This window comes from Centroberyx affinis, unplaced genomic scaffold (assembly GCF_046629955.1).
Source record: "Centroberyx affinis isolate AG114_WGS23_722 - 3 ecotype Tasmania unplaced genomic scaffold, CSIRO-AGI_Caff_v1 ptg000993l_1, whole genome shotgun sequence".
Taxonomy (NCBI): domain Eukaryota; kingdom Metazoa; phylum Chordata; class Actinopteri; order Beryciformes; family Berycidae; genus Centroberyx; species Centroberyx affinis.
In genome coordinates this window covers 110,255-126,250 of record NW_027279558.1, presented here as the reverse complement: position 1 = coordinate 126,250, position 15,996 = coordinate 110,255, and the positions used below count along the sequence as shown (strand labels likewise).

The following is a 15,996-nucleotide window of genomic DNA, read 5'->3' as shown; positions in this document are numbered from 1 at the left end:
TGTGTTACTGGATCTCCACAGGTTCCTTGATCCAGGTGCCAATGAGCGAGAAGGGGAAGATCACGAGGGGGAGACTGGGCTCTCTATCTCTGAAGAAGGAAGGCGAGAGACAGTGTTTCATGTTCTCCAAACATCTCATCATCTGCACCAGAGGCTCCGGGGGAAAACTGCACATCACTAAGGTAAGGCTGTAACCAGAGGGCACCAAGCCCTCTGAATCGATGTCAACTTGTCCTCACATCCTCACAGTCAAAAGCAAACAGGTTGTTGATAAGAGCAAATTCGAGCATCGGACCATTTGTACTGTGGGACAGACAGGTAAAGAAATCAAACTTGGCGTTACTTTGCCATAATGGGAATTTATTTCTATATTCAATCAAAAGTAGGCCTATATGCTTTCTACCAAGAATTTTGCATTTTACTCTGTGACCTTACATTATCATATACAGTATTTATGTATGATGTAAAAAAGGGAACTGAACTATGGTTCACAAATTATTTTAATTTAAGTGCATTATTGATTAACAGAAACTGACCAATGACATAGCCTGGATAATTACCAATTGAAAATCCAAACAGGACAGATTTCAGGAAATAAATTTGTGTTTATTTACATAAATTAGTATTTTTAAATAAATTGTGTAGGCCTATAATAGTGTATTAAAATATAGACATCAATAAATATCAATATCAAATATATATATTTTTTTTAAATATATTAACCTATACAGAAGTCTTCACTGTATATCAGTTGGTAATTTACTGTATGTCACCTTTCAACCCTCTCTCAGAATGGAGTGGTCTCTCTCATAGATTGCACACTGATGGAGGAGCCAGAGGGGACAGATGATGAGTGTAAGTTACATATTTTCAAACATTTTCTTAATATATTACATAGATGCATAAGAAATAATAGACTGTCATATGATGAGTCATATGATGATGACTATTGTGGTAAAATTGCAGTAATTGGTCAAAACTTCAAATATTTGCTGTTAATTATGAAATCTCAGTCTCAAATCTTGAAATCTCAAAATAGACCAAAATCACCACACGATTTTAGAATTTTCACTACTGGAAAAATTATTATATTTGGATAAGAAAATTCCCCGCCTGAGCCAACACAGATACTTATATTTAAATTTTACAGTAAATATGTCAATTTTACAGTTTAGACAAAATCAAAGGAAAATACCTCTTAATAATTGTCCTATTGCCTGGGAGTCCCATCAGTATTGAACATGAACAACTGTCCCAGTTATAGAAACCATAATTTCAAGAATCTGGGATATCAAGCCAACCAATGCTCCATTGACAATAACAGGGAGACTGAGTTTGTGTGGTTGTACAATTGTAGGGTTTGTACAAATTAACTTGTAGTGATTCTATCATTTCCAAACAACAAAATGTACCGTCATTCCCAGAAAATTATCCTGGATTCTAGCAGTGCCACCTTTTGTTCCTTTTCTTCTTCACTCCCTCTGTAACTGTGGTATAAAATTAGGGGGTGGGACAAACTGTACTCTCTTGTTTCTGGCGATGGGAGATCACACTGATAGCATACCAATGTTCATACAGACCACACTGTCTTCATTTTATTTTGTCTTGTCTGTTCTTTTGTTCTTGCTTTTATTGCCTTGCAAAAAAGGCTCCTGGAAAAAAGCATTTGCTCTCAGTGTATTTTATTTTTCCCTAGCTCTTTAAATAAAGGTTACTGAATTTGTGCCTTCCAGCCAAAGTGGAGAAGAGTGGTCAGGACACAGAGCACCTGGACTTTAAAGTGATGGTGGAGCCTAAAGACAGTCAGTCCTACACCGTCATCCTTGTGGCCTCGTCCCGGCAGGAGAAGTCGGCCTGGACGAGTGACATCAGCCAGGCACGTCTCCTCAGCATGCTTTATAACAAATATGTTCCAAACAAATCCATAACACAATGGAGAAATTCTGCTTTGACATGACATGAGATAGACTAAATATGGTTAAAAAAAAAAAAATGAAAACACAAAATACCAGGCCCTCTTTTAATAGCAAAATAAAAGACCAACATTGTGGGGGTGACATGGCTTCCAGTGATCTGTCTTTTAATCTTTACCTCAGCATGTTACCATAGCTCCATGTCTCGTGAGATCAAGTTGGGACAGAGCCTAATCATTAAAAGGATAACAACAGTAGAGCCCTGTGGCTAATTACCATTATGGTCCCTGCTGACAAATGACACCCTGTTGTTGGAGTAGGGACTCATGGCATCCACTGGTTTGTGAACTCGCTCACCCTCCTGGAGCTTTATTGTGCTCACAATGAGTCTGCCTGTCTGTCTGTCTGTCTGTCTGTCGGTCTGTCTGTCTGTCTGCCTTACAGTGCATCGACAACATCCGCTGCAACGGTCTGATGATGAATGCCTTCGAGGAGAATAGTAAAGTCACCGTGCCGCAGATGATTAAGTAAGAGTCGGACAAAACATAGCAATGCTCATAAATAACACATGCACAAATGTAGATAGGCATATTGCATACGCACTTCCATGTATGTACATGCTTGCATGACACACATGTATGCACATGCGCTGCACACACACACACATACATTCATACATATGAAATATAGCTGAACAAATTACCATGTCTTCATCTGTGTGTGTGTGAGTGTGTTTGTGCCTAACTGTGTGCGTGTGTGCAGGTACAGTGAGTTTCTGTGCGTGTGTCTGAGTCTGTGTGTTTGTAGTGGCATGATTTGATTAAAGATTTAACAAATCACACATCGTGTTAACATTAACTTCTCCTTGTAGGTTTCAATCTTTGACCCCACTCACACCCCTGCTCCCGTTAAATGGGAACACATCACATATTTTAGATGACCAGGAGAGAGATAAATCTGAAGCGCAAGGATAAAAACAGTATTTTGGCATAACATTATTGGTGTTTGATATTTCACATTTTCATTCAGGTGGTTAAAATATATCTCCATTCACCAGCAAAAGTGGATTTTTCCAGTTGGGAAACAAACCCCTAACCATGGCCATGTTAGTGCTCCACCCATTCAGCTACACATGACCAGAAAACACATACAGTAGGTGGGCCGCATAAGTGTTGGGAGGGAAATCCCTGAGAGTGATATTCCTAACCTCTCCCTCCTCCTCCGACACAGGTCGGACACCAGCCTGTACTGCGACGATGTTGACATCCGCTTTAGCAAGATGATGAACTCCTGCAAGGTGCTGCAGATCCGCTACGCCAGTGTGGAGCGCTTGCTGGAGAGGCTGACCGACCTGCGCTTCCTCTCCATCGACTTCCTCAACACCTTCCTCCACTCTTACCGCGTCTTCACCAGCGCCGACGTGGTGCTGGACAAGCTCATCACCATCTACAAGAAGCCCATCAGTGCCATCCCAGCGCGGTGAGTGACACCGCGAGTGAGTCGATGCCAAGGGTTTTTAATCAGGGATGGACATTTTATTAGCTCACCGGTAGGAAATTGTCCTCACTAACCACAATGTGGTTGTGGGCTAATGGAGAAGGTATGAAGATAGCAGTCAAACACTCTTGGCTGATGACAAAAGACCATTCCTTGCACCTTGTGTCAACTGAAAAGGGAACAAAATTTGAAATTTCCATATATTTTCTCTTGAGGATGCAGCAACAGTGCAGTAATGGTGCAGTAAAAAGGTGGGACTCCTACAATATCTAGATTTGTCTTGGCTTTCACATGAAGTGTCTGTGACTGGCCCATCATGCTATCATACCTTGTCCAGGTGAGAGGGGAATAAGGGAGAGAGGGGAAGAGAGGAGAGGCAGAGAGAGGTCACACCAACGCATTCACTCCTGTGTGTTCTGTCCACCATCACAGTAATTGGGTCCTGCACCCTCCCCCTCCTCTCTCTCTCTCTAGTTCTTCTCCCCTCTTTTTCTTTCTTACTCTCTCTTCCTCTCATTCCCCTTCTCCATTCTCTCTCTTTTCTTTTTCTTTCCCCTAGTCTGACCATCCCTCTCTCCGCTGCGCTGTCACCATGGCAACCCTTCACTCTGCTGCAGGACCCCACCCTCTCCTTCTCTCCTTCTCTTCTCCCTCCCTCTCTGTCTCTCTTTCTCCCTCTCTCTCTCTCTCTCTCTCTCTCCCTTTCTCCCATCGTCTGCAGCGGCTCTACGGTATTAAATATTGATGGTGGTGCTTTGCACCCAGACCCTCCTCTCCTCTCCTCTCCTCTCCTCTCCTCTCCTGCTTAATTATCTCCTCTCCTCATTGCTCTTTTCCTCTTTACTTATCTCCTCTCTCACCTCTCCTATTCGCTTTTGTTCTTTTTTCCACTCTCATCTCCTTTTGCCTCCTCTTCTCTCCTCACCCGTGCTTACCATCCCTCTCCTTTCCTCTATTCTCCTCTCTCCTCTTCTCCTCCCCTCGTCTCTCCCCTCCTTCCCTCTCCTCTTCTCTTTACTCTTTTCATCTCCTCTCCTCTCTTGTTTTGTGATTTAGGCGAGGAGACACAACATGGCCGCAACTAACACCATGCAGGGCTGGAGGCTCCCCGCTCGCCCACTCCCAGCCAGCAGCCCCCACTGTGGTGGAATCCATATCCTCACTCTCTCTCTTTTTCTCTCTGTCTCTCTCTCTCATTCTGTTGCTCGATCATGCTCTATCATTGCCTCTCTCTCCTTCTCGCTCTTGCTCGCTCCCTCTCTCACTGTCTCACTCACTGTTTTCTCCCCTGCTTGTTTTTTTTCCTATTGCGCCTTTGTCTCTGTCTCCCTCTCTTTCTCTCACTTTCCCTCTCTGTCTCTGTCTCTCTCTCTTTCTCTCTCTCTCTCTCCCCATGTCTCTGTGGGCCTCCCCTGGGCTGGTTGCTGTTGGCAGCACCCGTGCCTCCCACACTGTCACTTGACATGCTATTTATAGGCCTTCAGAGGGGGTGGCTCTCACTGCGAGGAGGATGCTGTCTTAAACAATGTAGCTTAAATAAAAGAGGCAGGAGCTCCCGAAGAGCCCCCGTGGTTAATGTGTTCCCTCTCTCCTTCTCTGTTCGAACACCAAGTGTACCATGCACCCCATCATCGCCATTCCTCCCCTTCCCACTCGCTCCTATTTGGGTCACAGGAAAGATTCACCCAAAATGCAAAAAAAGTGTTCTCTTATCTGTTTTAGTGTGTTGTGTGTCTATGCGATCCATGAAACGTGCCGTTTATACTGTTGTTCATCTTGCTTTCTTTCTCTCCTTTTTCTTCTCCCTTCCCTCCTCTTATTTTTCCACCTCTTCTCTCCTTGTTCCTCTACTTTCTACTCTTCCCCTCGTTGCTCCAGTTCTCTGGAGCTATTCTTTGCCAGCAGCCAGAACAGCAAACTCCTGTATGGCGAGCCACCCAAGTCACCGCGTGCCAGCCGCAAGTTCTCCTCTCCTCCACCTCTCTCTATCACCAAGACCTCCTCGCCCAACCGCCGTCGCAAGCTTTCACTCAACATCCCCATCATCACTGGGGGCAAAGCCCTGGACCTGGCTGCGCTCAGCTGTTCCCCCAATGGCTATGCAAGCATGCACTCCACTATGTCACCCTTCAGCAAGACCACCCTTGACATCAACAAGCTCTATGTGTCCAGCACCATGGCAAGCAAAATTTCAGACGAGGGGGATTCCAAAGCCGAAGGCAAGGCCGAAGAGTCGGGCCTTAGCAAGCAAGGTCAGAATCACTGCCTGAGGGCTTTTGCTAAATATTAATGTGGTTCACATGTACAATGGTAGCAATTGTACAAGTCCCCTGTCATGCATTTATCTTGTATGTATCCTCCATTAGTACTAGGGGAGCTTTTGCTGCTCATCTCAAATGTTGTACTGAATGTGTAATGTAAGTACTGAATGGGTATATTGAACGCATATTGTGGGCATAGCCTTGTCTCTTCAAGTGATTGCCAGATCCTTGCTTATGCCCTCTGAAGCCTAAAGGGAGAAGAAATGGCTTTAAACAATATAATTTGGGGTTGATCAACAAAGTGGCAGTAGTGCAGCAAACAGTGGATCTCACATGGAGGATGGGGTTGTATAAGCTGTCCAAGGGTTTTATATCAGAGATAACTTGGCTGAGTATGTCTAATGATTCCCCCACCACCAACCCTAACCAGGGTATCACCACGCCTTGCCCTTAAGCCATGTAAATAATGTTTTTATTATTATTTCTGTCCAGATCTGAGAGAGGAATGTGATGAAGATCCAAGTCAGAGTGACGAGGCAGAGTCAGAGATGTCCCCTCCCAAGTCACCAACTACACCCAAGAATGTCAAATCCAAAAACTCTGGTATGTCTGTCTGTCTGTCTGTCTGTCTGTCCATCCACCATGGTGTCATGACCCAATATTTTATGTTGCTCTATGTCTGAGATCTGAGCTAGCTTAGCGCTAGTTGCATGCTTGTCAGCTGTGAGTGTCTTGGTAAATGAAAACTTAACAATGAAAAATAATAAAATAAATAAAAAATAAATAAAATAAAACCACCAATAATAGCTCACTACCACAACATACACTTAGCAAGGCCTACTATGCTAAAGGCTAAGCCCACTTGAACAAAGAAGTCCGACAAGCAATTTGCAAAAGCTAAATCAAACAATCTAATGTTGTAAAATTACATGATTTACCTTTTCAGGAAAGCAGGGAACTTTAAATGAATTATTCTAGGTGGCAAAATGCTAGAAAAATGGAAGAAGCAATCCAGCACACCTGCACTGAAAAACAGCTGCAGCAGGAGCAGTAACTTACAGGCCATCAGCTAAAGGTTACTACCACAGACCTGCGCAGTTCAACAAGGACCTAATGAAAATCCTACAGTCTCTTAGTGACATCAACTTGGTCTTGAAATATTGATAACTTGGTCTTGAAATATTTCTTATGGGAGACAATGGCAGCTGTCAATTAACAGTAAGCAAAAGGGGAAATTTTGAAGTCCGACACAATTTTTGCAGGACATCAACAATATTGAAGGCCATGCCTGGTTTCACTGTGGTTTTTACCATCCAATCATGCCAAGACATTTAACTTTCTATCAGAACTGAATAGATGGTAATCAGATCTACAAAATACAGGAAAGCCATAATGTGCATATGAGCAGTGTAAAAAGATTGAAATAAGAAGAGTGGGAAAAAGTAATTCAGACTCAGATTTAAGTAAATACAGCCACAGGACACATATAATGGACGTTTTCAGAAAATGACAAGTGAAACTATAACCAAAGAAGCTCTTGATAAAAACCACCTGCAGCCCCCTGGCCCTCCCCATAGTGCACAGAGAGGGAGCATCCACCCCGTAGGTAGTCAAGCACAATTCATCCCCAGTGTGTTCTCTTCCCACGGTGCTGGATACAAGGGAAGCCAGCGCCTCGTGTGTGTAGGTGGAAGGAAACCTTGTACCTTAGCAACCATGTGCGTGTTCTTCTATGCCGCCCCCGGTTGAACGGAGGAAGGCAGGAAGGAAGGGAGGGAGGGAGGGAGTTAGGGAGGGAGGCAGAAAGGCAGGCACAGTGGAGTGCACACCGTCACTGCCATGAGGTGCAGGACACGCTGTCTTGAAGTTCAGAGAGTTCAAACGCGCGCACACACGCACACACACACACGCATTGTTCCCTATTCTCCATTGTTAGCACTGACATGCCTGTGTGGATTACTCCTCCTCAGCTCACACCCACTCTGCTATGTTGCAGTAGGAGACAAGGACAAGCAGGCTGTGCTGTATGGCCGAGAGCAGCATCACAACCCCTGTGCTTCCTGCTGAACACAGGGTGAGGAAGGAGGGAGGCAGTTGTTACTGATAAATATCCGGTGTACCATTTAGGGGCAGCCCACAGGGGGAGGCCACAGGCAGGCCACAGGGTTTATATGCCATCACCACCAGTGTCCATCCATGCCAAAGTGTCTTTGAACACTGATTTGACATTTGAGTTCTTACTTGATTCAGGGACGCAGCACATCTCTGACCCTGTGCTGTGACCCCTCTGGTGACATGAATATGTGTCCTGCACTAACATGGTGATTCGAGGCCCTAAATTCTCAGGGTTCACTTTACTGTTTGAAATCATTGCTATGGCTTAGTTAGGAGACTGGAGGCGTCATGAACGCTATGCAAGTCTTGAGTGTAGCCAGATGGAGATCTGGAGATGTAAAAAGTGGGGTATTTTTTTAGCTCTCTGTTGCCCTCCACTGGTTGTAGCTTGGAACAATATTAGTCTGAATGATTGCCTTACAGTATCATGGGTGCATACAATTTTTAGCATGGGTGGCCCTGGTATTAGGCTACTACATGTCCATGCACATACTACATGAGATATACAGGACCACAATCTACATTTGTTGTGATATTAATATGAGTAAATGCAGTTTAACATAATAGTGTTTTTCTGGACTTTTTCTGGAATCAAAAATATTTTACCATAATTGATCTAACTTGATGGAATCTAGTCTTAATGTGCTTTGCAACTGCCTTGATAATTTTACCATAAAATCATATTTATCCAGTTTCCCACTGAAACCGAGGTTAGGTCATTGTAAATAGTCAGATAGAACCTTATAGAACCAACCCAAACCCAGATCTTACAGAATTACAAGGTTCTATCTCTGGTTTGGCCCTTTTAAAAAAATTAGATTAATGGTCACCCTCTTCAATACACTTCACTCAAGTTCCTCATGAATGTGAGGCAGCATGTGAAGTTCAGACTGCGCTCACAAAATATTGGCACACTCTACACAGTTTTATTCACTCTTCTCCGTTTTCTCTTCCTCCCTCCAGAGTTTTCCCTGTTTTCCTTCAACAATGGCATGGTCGTGTCATCTTGCCGGGAGCTGGACAATAACCGCAGTGCCCTTTCTGCCGCCTCAGCCTTCGCCATCGCCACCGCCGGTGCCAATGAAGGCACACCCACCAAGGAGAAGTACCGCCGCATGTCTCTTGCCAGCACAGGTCAGCCGCTCGGGGTGGTGGGACTGCTGCTGAGCTTTAGGGTTGTTGAGGACTCTGTATTTTCTTTATTTTAATCCAAAGTAATCTACTGTAATCTGAAAAACAGTAGCTGTAATCCATTACAGTCACCACATAAATAATCAGGTGACAGATAATTTAGTGATTAACTGTTGGATTACTCAAACACATTTGAAGGGAAACAGATATTTAGATTGTGAAGTTATAGATGCGCTAACATACATTTATATATCTTGACTGATTATTGACTGGTTGTAGATGTGGAAACTATTTAAATTATAGTCTTTAAATTGGATTAAATATATTAAAATTCAATGTCTTGTATCATTTGGAAGCAAAATAACAAAAAAGAACCAGGTTACAGGTAAAAGCAATCAGGTTACGTTACTGAATCAGAGTGTTCCATTGAATTATTAACTGATTATAGTTTTCTGTAATCAGTAATCTAGTGATTACATTTTGAATGTAACTGTCTTGGCTTTGCCTCCAGGTTTTCCTACAGACCAGAGGAATGGGGACAAAGAGTTTGTCATCAGGAGGGCTGCCACCAACAGAGTCCTCAACGTGCTGCGTCACTGGGTCTCCAAACACTCCCAGGTATAGATAACCACTTTCTTTCTTTCTTTCTTTCTTTCTTTCTTTACAATCATAATTACAATTTCCCATTTGGCAGACGCTTTTATCCAAAGCGACATACACATGAGATTTTAATACAACACAAGCAAGGTTCTAGTCAGGAGAGAACAACGAGAGTAAGTGCCATAAAGCTAAGTACTGGTCCAACAGGACATAGGAGCTACGAGGCAGTACATAGAGGCAATGCATAGAGTGCATAGAGTGCATAGAGTGCATAGAGGCAGATAAAGAGTTGTTTTTTTTGTTTTTTTTTGGTTACACAGTCCATCAGGTGAGAAGGTGTTCACTAAAGAGCTGGGTCTTTAGCCTTTTCTTAAAGATTGAGAGGAACTCTGCGGATCAAATGGAGTTTGGTAACTCGTTCCACCACCGAGGAACCACAGAAGAAGAGTCTGGCTAGAGACTTAGGGCCTTGTTGTGGTGGCAGCACCAGGCGCCGTTCCTTGGCAGAGCGTAGTGAGCGGGAGGGAGCATAGACCTGAATGAGGGAGTTCAGGTAGGTCAGAGCCATTTTGGTTGCTGCTTTTCTAGGTGAGCATCAAGGACTTGAACTTGATGCGGGCAGCGACATGGAGCCAGTGGAGGGATATGAACAGCGGAGTGACATGTGCTCTTTTGGGCTAGTTGAAGACCAGACGCGCCGCCGCGTTCTGGATCATCTGCAGAGGTTTGAGCGCACATGCCGGGAGCCCTGCCAGTAAGGAGTTGCAGTAGTCAAGGCGTGATATTACAAGCGCCTGTACTAGGAGTTGTGCTGCATGTTCAGACAGGTAGGGTCTGATCTTCCTGATGTTGTACAGGGCAAATCGGCATGACCGAGAAGCCACATGCTCCTTAAAGGTTAGTTGGTCATCAATCATGACACCCAAGTTTCTGGCAGACTTTGTGGGAATGAGCTGAGCTGATTCGAGCTGGATACTGATCTGTTGTGAGGGACTGGCTGGGATGACAAGGAGCTCAGTCTTTGACAGGTTAAGCTGAAAGTGGCGTTCCTTCATCCATGCCGAGATATCGGCAAGGCATGCCGATATCCATGCCGAGACTGTGGGGTCGTCTGGCGGGAACAATAGGAGGAGCTGGGTATCGTCAGCATATGAATGGTATGAGAAGCCATGTGAGTGGATGACTGCACCAATTGAAAAGAGAAGGGGTCCAAGTACTGACCCTTGAGGTACCCCTGTGGACAAGCAGTGGGATTTAGACACTTCCCCTCTCCAAGACACTCTAAAGGATCTCCCTGAGAGGTAGGACTCAAACCAGCAGAGAGCAGATCCTGAGAAGCCAAGCTCAGTGTGTGGAGTGTGGAGAGGAGGATTTGGTGGTTTTTCTTGCTTGCTTTCTTGCTTTCTTTCTTGCTTTCTCTGCCTCCCTCATGCTCTTTTTCTTTGCGCTCTCTCCCTTTCTCTTTCACGCTCTCTCTCTCTCCAAACATACACATTCAAACGATACTACAGTAGTGACACTGTTTTCCTGTGTTGGTCCCCATTAGGACTTTGAGGTGAACACAGAGCTGAAGATGAGGGTGATTGGCTTCCTGGAGGAGGTGATGCATGACCCAGAACTGCTGACACAGGAGAGGAAGGCAGCTGCCAACATTATCAGGTAGGTTTACTGCTATATCATTGCATGATCGCACATACAATCATATATGACATATGTCAATACTCTGTAGAAATGGTGACATTTGACAAATAAAGCCAGCTATGCTAACCTAAGAAAGACCTTGGTTTAGCCTTAATTTCTGTCTTTAGTACCAGTCTAATATCTAGCTATGAAACGTTGAGCCTGGCTTGATCCAACACCCCCAAATAACAGTATTTTTCAACTATATTTCTAAATCAGTGCCTGACCCGAACTCAAGCAATTATTTGAGAAATGAAGCTAGCTAGTTGGGTCCAGTTGTTCTGCTGTTGGGTGCTGTTGGGTGCATTAAGTGCATGTCAGATGCATTCAGGTCCTGGCAGTTTTAGACAAAAATGTCAAATAGTGGCACTTATGTGTTTCTGTGTGCAGGACTCTAACCCAGGAAGACCCCGGAGACAACCAGGTCAGCCTGGAAGAGGTCATGCAGATGGTAAGGGAAACATTACAGAAGCATATTCAATATTATCACCTCATATTTCACTATAATGCAGCCGAAAGTGAACACAACTTAATCAGAGTTGCTTGGTGTCCTGTAGAAATGTCTTTCATTGTAATAGTGCCTTTTGCTGTGTGTGTGTGTGTGTGGGTGTGTGTGTGTGTGCGTGTGCGTGTGTGTGTGTGTGTGTGCGCATGTGTCAGGCCATGGAGGATTGTAAGACGGAGCCGTTTGAGAACCACTCTGCCCTGGAGATCGCTGAGCAAGTCACACTGCTGGACCACCTGGTCTTCAAGGTCATCCCATACGAGTGAGTACACAAGCACGTGCGCACGCTCACACACACACAGCCGCATGTAAACACATCCCCTTGGGATGTGAGTGGGAGGGGGAGAGAAAGCACATACACGTGTTTTTCAATTTTGTTTATTTGAAAACGTATTGTCACCCATTCTACAGGGAGTTCTTTGGTCAAGGCTGGATGAAGAATGACAAGAACGAGAGAACTCCATACATTATGAAAACAACCAAGCATTTCAACGATGTACGTGTGTACTCTGGTATTGTAAAAAAAATAAATGTATAATGTAGGTAGGGTGGTAGATAGATAGAGCGAGAGAGAGAGAAAGAGAGGAGAGAGAGAGAGAGAGAGAGAGAGAGAGAAAGAGAGAGAGAGAGAGAGAGAGAGAGAGAGAGAGAGAGAAAGAAAGAAACCTTGAAACAAATTTCCCTGGTATTGTTTCTTCTCATTATTATTACCATCCCTTTTCCCCCGACTGTCAGATCAGCAACCTGATCGCCACAGAGATCCTGCAGTGGGACGATGTGAACATGCGGGTGGCAGTGATAGAGAAGTGGGTGGCAGTGGCCGACATCTGCCGCTGTCTCCACAACTACAACGCCGTGCTGGAGATCACTTCCTCTCTCAACCGCAGCTCCGTCTTCCGCCTCAAGAAGACCTGGCTCAAAGTCTCCAAGCAGGTACGGGTCGTCTCTGCTGTATTCTCTCAGCAGTGATGTGAAGCCATATTTCACTTAGATAGAGTGTTTTCAGGTTTTCGCATACACACTTCTGGCATTCAGGCTTTCTTTTTGCCTACAGCCATAATGATAATTTTAAACAGTCAAAATTTCTTCTCAAAATGTTACTCCCTTTATAAAGAATGAATTAATAATATTTGTGTCTATTTTCTTTTGTTTGTTTTATACGTATGGCTATAATTTAGTCAGAATGAAAGTAAATGAGTGGTAGGGACTACTGACCCCCAGAAAGGCTGATGATAATGATGGTTGTCCATTCATTAATCAACATGGGGTTACACTTGCAATAAATTGCAAATGGTATACCAAAGGGAAATGTCAGTATAATGTTGAAAAATAGATTTTTCCCTTTAGGATATGATTCTATTTTTAAATGTGTTTTGTATAGATGCTTGCTCACTCTGAAATTCAAATTGCTTTGACACATAACAATATAGAGATGATGCAGCATTTTAAAATGTAGGAAATACAGTTACTCACAGCATCAGAAACACACAGCTAGCTGAGGCTGGGGGGAATGTCAGGCTGAGACCGTAGAAGAAGCTTGTGTTGAACACAACACAGTCTCATAAAATTGTGTGAAATGAGCACCGACTCTGAAACGCATAGTATGCGTTGTTGACACGAATTATGTGAAGATCACGTTCCTCCACCACAAATTTGATTATGTGACAATAGCATGAATTGGACATGCTATTTTCACTTGTTTGTCATGTGATAAGGTTAGCTAATGGTTAAAGGATAAGGCTGGCGTTTTTTAACGCATTGCTTACCATCAACAAATCCTATGAAAATAACAAAATCAACAATGAGTTTGCTCTACTCCCGTTACTTTCTGACTTCCCTCGTACCTTTTTAGCCGTCAACCCGGAAATAATTGGCTCCAATTGTAAGCTAAAAATGCGGTGGCCGAGAGAGCTCAACGCACTGCAACTTAAGAAAACACATGCAAATAGACAAAACACGAGCAAATTAAGAAAACATCTTCATCAATTTGACAACACATGCGCTGCAAATACACAAACAAGCTACAAATACACAAACGTGCTGCAAATACACACAACACAACCAAATAGACAAACGCGCTGCAAGTAGCACAGACGACAACGGATCTGTTTCCAGGGGACACAAAAAAGTGAGGCTAAGGCTAGGTTAACAGCAGATATCTGCAATAATATCTGAATCATGCGATCACGATGTTAAAATAAACCAAAAAAACGTACATTTTAGCTCATTTTCCAACACCACTGACGAGTAGCCGACTTCAATAACTTCAAAAGTCACAAAGCATTGAACAACAAGCGTGTCCCAGCCGGGTTCACCTTGGGATGCCCTCGGCAACTGCTGTATTACTGTATGGCAGTAAGAGTGAAAGGGAATGTCAACCCAGTTTTTAACTCGATATTGCCATTATTTTATGGATTTTTATAGAGTAAATAATGCTTTACCACCTTATCACTTCTCGTTAAGTTTGAACAAATTGGCCGCTGGCAATAATATTTTTGTTTTCATCCCTTTGTTAGACCAAGACAGTGATTGACAAGCTACAGAAGCTAGTATCATCTGAGGGAAGATTCAAAAACCTGAGAGAGGCTCTGAAGAAGTAAGTATTTAAAAATAAGAGTTTCACTTCCACTTTCCTGTGAGTGCTCACACATTAGAGTTGGTGCAAGGGGTTTGTTTGGGCACATACTCTGTGTGTTTGTGTGTGTGTGGGGGTGTGTGTGTGTGTGTGTGTGTAGGTGCGTGTGTGTGTTTGTGCGCACATGCGTGTGTGTGTGTGCGTGTGCGTGAGAGAGAGAGAATATGACTGTGAGTGCATATGTGAGTGAATACGTGAGTTTTTTCTGTATGTGTGTGAGTGATTGACTGTGTGTGTGTGTACCTCCTTGTGTACGTGTATGAGTATATATGTATAGGTTTTGTCTTCCTCTGGTGTCCCTCAGCTGTGACCCTCCATGCGTCCCATATCTGGGAATGTACTTGACCGACCTGGCCTTCATAGAGGAGGGGACGCCCAACTACACTGAGGACAACCTGGTCAACTTCTCCAAGATGAGAATGGTAAATGTGCTGTTCGCTCAGTGTGTTGGCCTACATACAGTAACATGCACTTACATTGTTGCCGGTTTAAATCCAGCTCCTCGCTTTTGTTGGATGTCAACAATCCTATTGCTCTTTTACTGCATTTGTGTGTATAAAAATCCTTAATTTATTAAAGATAGAATCTAGTTTATATGTTCATGTAAAATCATATAAGTTTTATATGATTTTCATTTAATTTCTCTCCAGATATCTCACATAATCAGAGAGATACGCCAGTTTCAGCAAACGGCTTACAAGATCGATTATCAGCCAAAGGTGAGATGATTTTTAGTCTATATTGTTGTTTTGTTATACAGTTTATACCATTCCAGGAACCTACTATCTCATATCATTTCCAATAATGATACTCCGATATTGGATATCAGGTTAGAACCAGCTACAAAATAGGGTACTGGTATATAAAAATGTACCTGATGCTAAAATCTGATACTAACAAGCATGTGGAACATGTCCAAAGTTAAAGCATGGTGCCTTGATTCTCTGTTTTCCCCACACAGCAAGAGATCTAGATCTAGAAAAATGGGTATTTCAAACATCTTTGTCCAGTTGGCTTAAAGATGTAAGTCTATATTGTTCAGTAAAAGTATGGAACTCATCAGTACTCATTATTGTCCGATACCGGAAGTTAAGCTCAGTGAAGATCAGCAAAAAAGTGGTACCTTTACCATTTCTGTAATTGCTTGTTCAGAAAAACAGTGAATAGGCAGAGGTCTTTCATTATGGAACCCAAATGATAAATTTAGTCTGTCACACTGGGACACAGGTTCATGAAAAGATTTTTACTTCTGTCACATGAGTGCACCACATCGTTTTTTAGAATAGAAACACAGGTTGATTTCCTGCTAAAGTGGGCAGTATTTGACCAACCATGCGCAAAATATTCAGTACTTTGAATAGAAGCAGGTATTCAGGTATTCACACCCTCATTCAACATATCCATTGTAAATGTAGAGCTCTAATAATGAAATAATGAACTAACTGTTTTGTCTGTGTTCCTGTTTGATTAGGCAGCACAGTATTTGCTGGACAGCAGTTCAGTGCTGGATGAGGAGAGTCTATATGAAGCGTCTCTGAGAATCGAGCCCAAAACTTCATCATGAAGAGGATCTGACTGTCTCGCTCTCGCTCTCCCTCAACCACATGGAGTGTACAGGAACTATATATCATAGTGTAAATAAACTACTATTTGTATTAG

The 15,996-nt window shown here is 43.3% G+C and overlaps 1 protein-coding gene across 1 annotated transcript in view; it reads left to right on the top strand.

Annotated features, from left to right (window-relative positions):
* Positions 1–15,901, top strand: part of LOC139646552 (ras-specific guanine nucleotide-releasing factor 1-like) — a 29,600-nt gene extending 13,699 nt beyond the window's left edge. Inside the window, exons 10-27 of the mRNA XM_071522453.1 lie at positions 22–182; positions 792–855; positions 1,740–1,876; positions 2,358–2,440; positions 3,144–3,392; positions 5,289–5,674; positions 6,164–6,274; positions 8,750–8,920; positions 9,429–9,535; positions 11,064–11,176; positions 11,588–11,648; positions 11,858–11,964; positions 12,114–12,198; positions 12,438–12,635; positions 14,219–14,298; positions 14,642–14,759; positions 14,988–15,056; positions 15,809–15,901. Coding sequence (XP_071378554.1) covers positions 22–182; positions 792–855; positions 1,740–1,876; positions 2,358–2,440; positions 3,144–3,392; positions 5,289–5,674; positions 6,164–6,274; positions 8,750–8,920; positions 9,429–9,535; positions 11,064–11,176; positions 11,588–11,648; positions 11,858–11,964; positions 12,114–12,198; positions 12,438–12,635; positions 14,219–14,298; positions 14,642–14,759; positions 14,988–15,056; positions 15,809–15,901 — 2,393 coding nt within the window. The remainder of the gene's footprint in view (positions 1–21; positions 183–791; positions 856–1,739; positions 1,877–2,357; positions 2,441–3,143; positions 3,393–5,288; positions 5,675–6,163; positions 6,275–8,749; positions 8,921–9,428; positions 9,536–11,063; positions 11,177–11,587; positions 11,649–11,857; positions 11,965–12,113; positions 12,199–12,437; positions 12,636–14,218; positions 14,299–14,641; positions 14,760–14,987; positions 15,057–15,808) is intronic.
* The last annotated feature ends 95 nt before the right edge of the window (positions 15,902–15,996 follow it).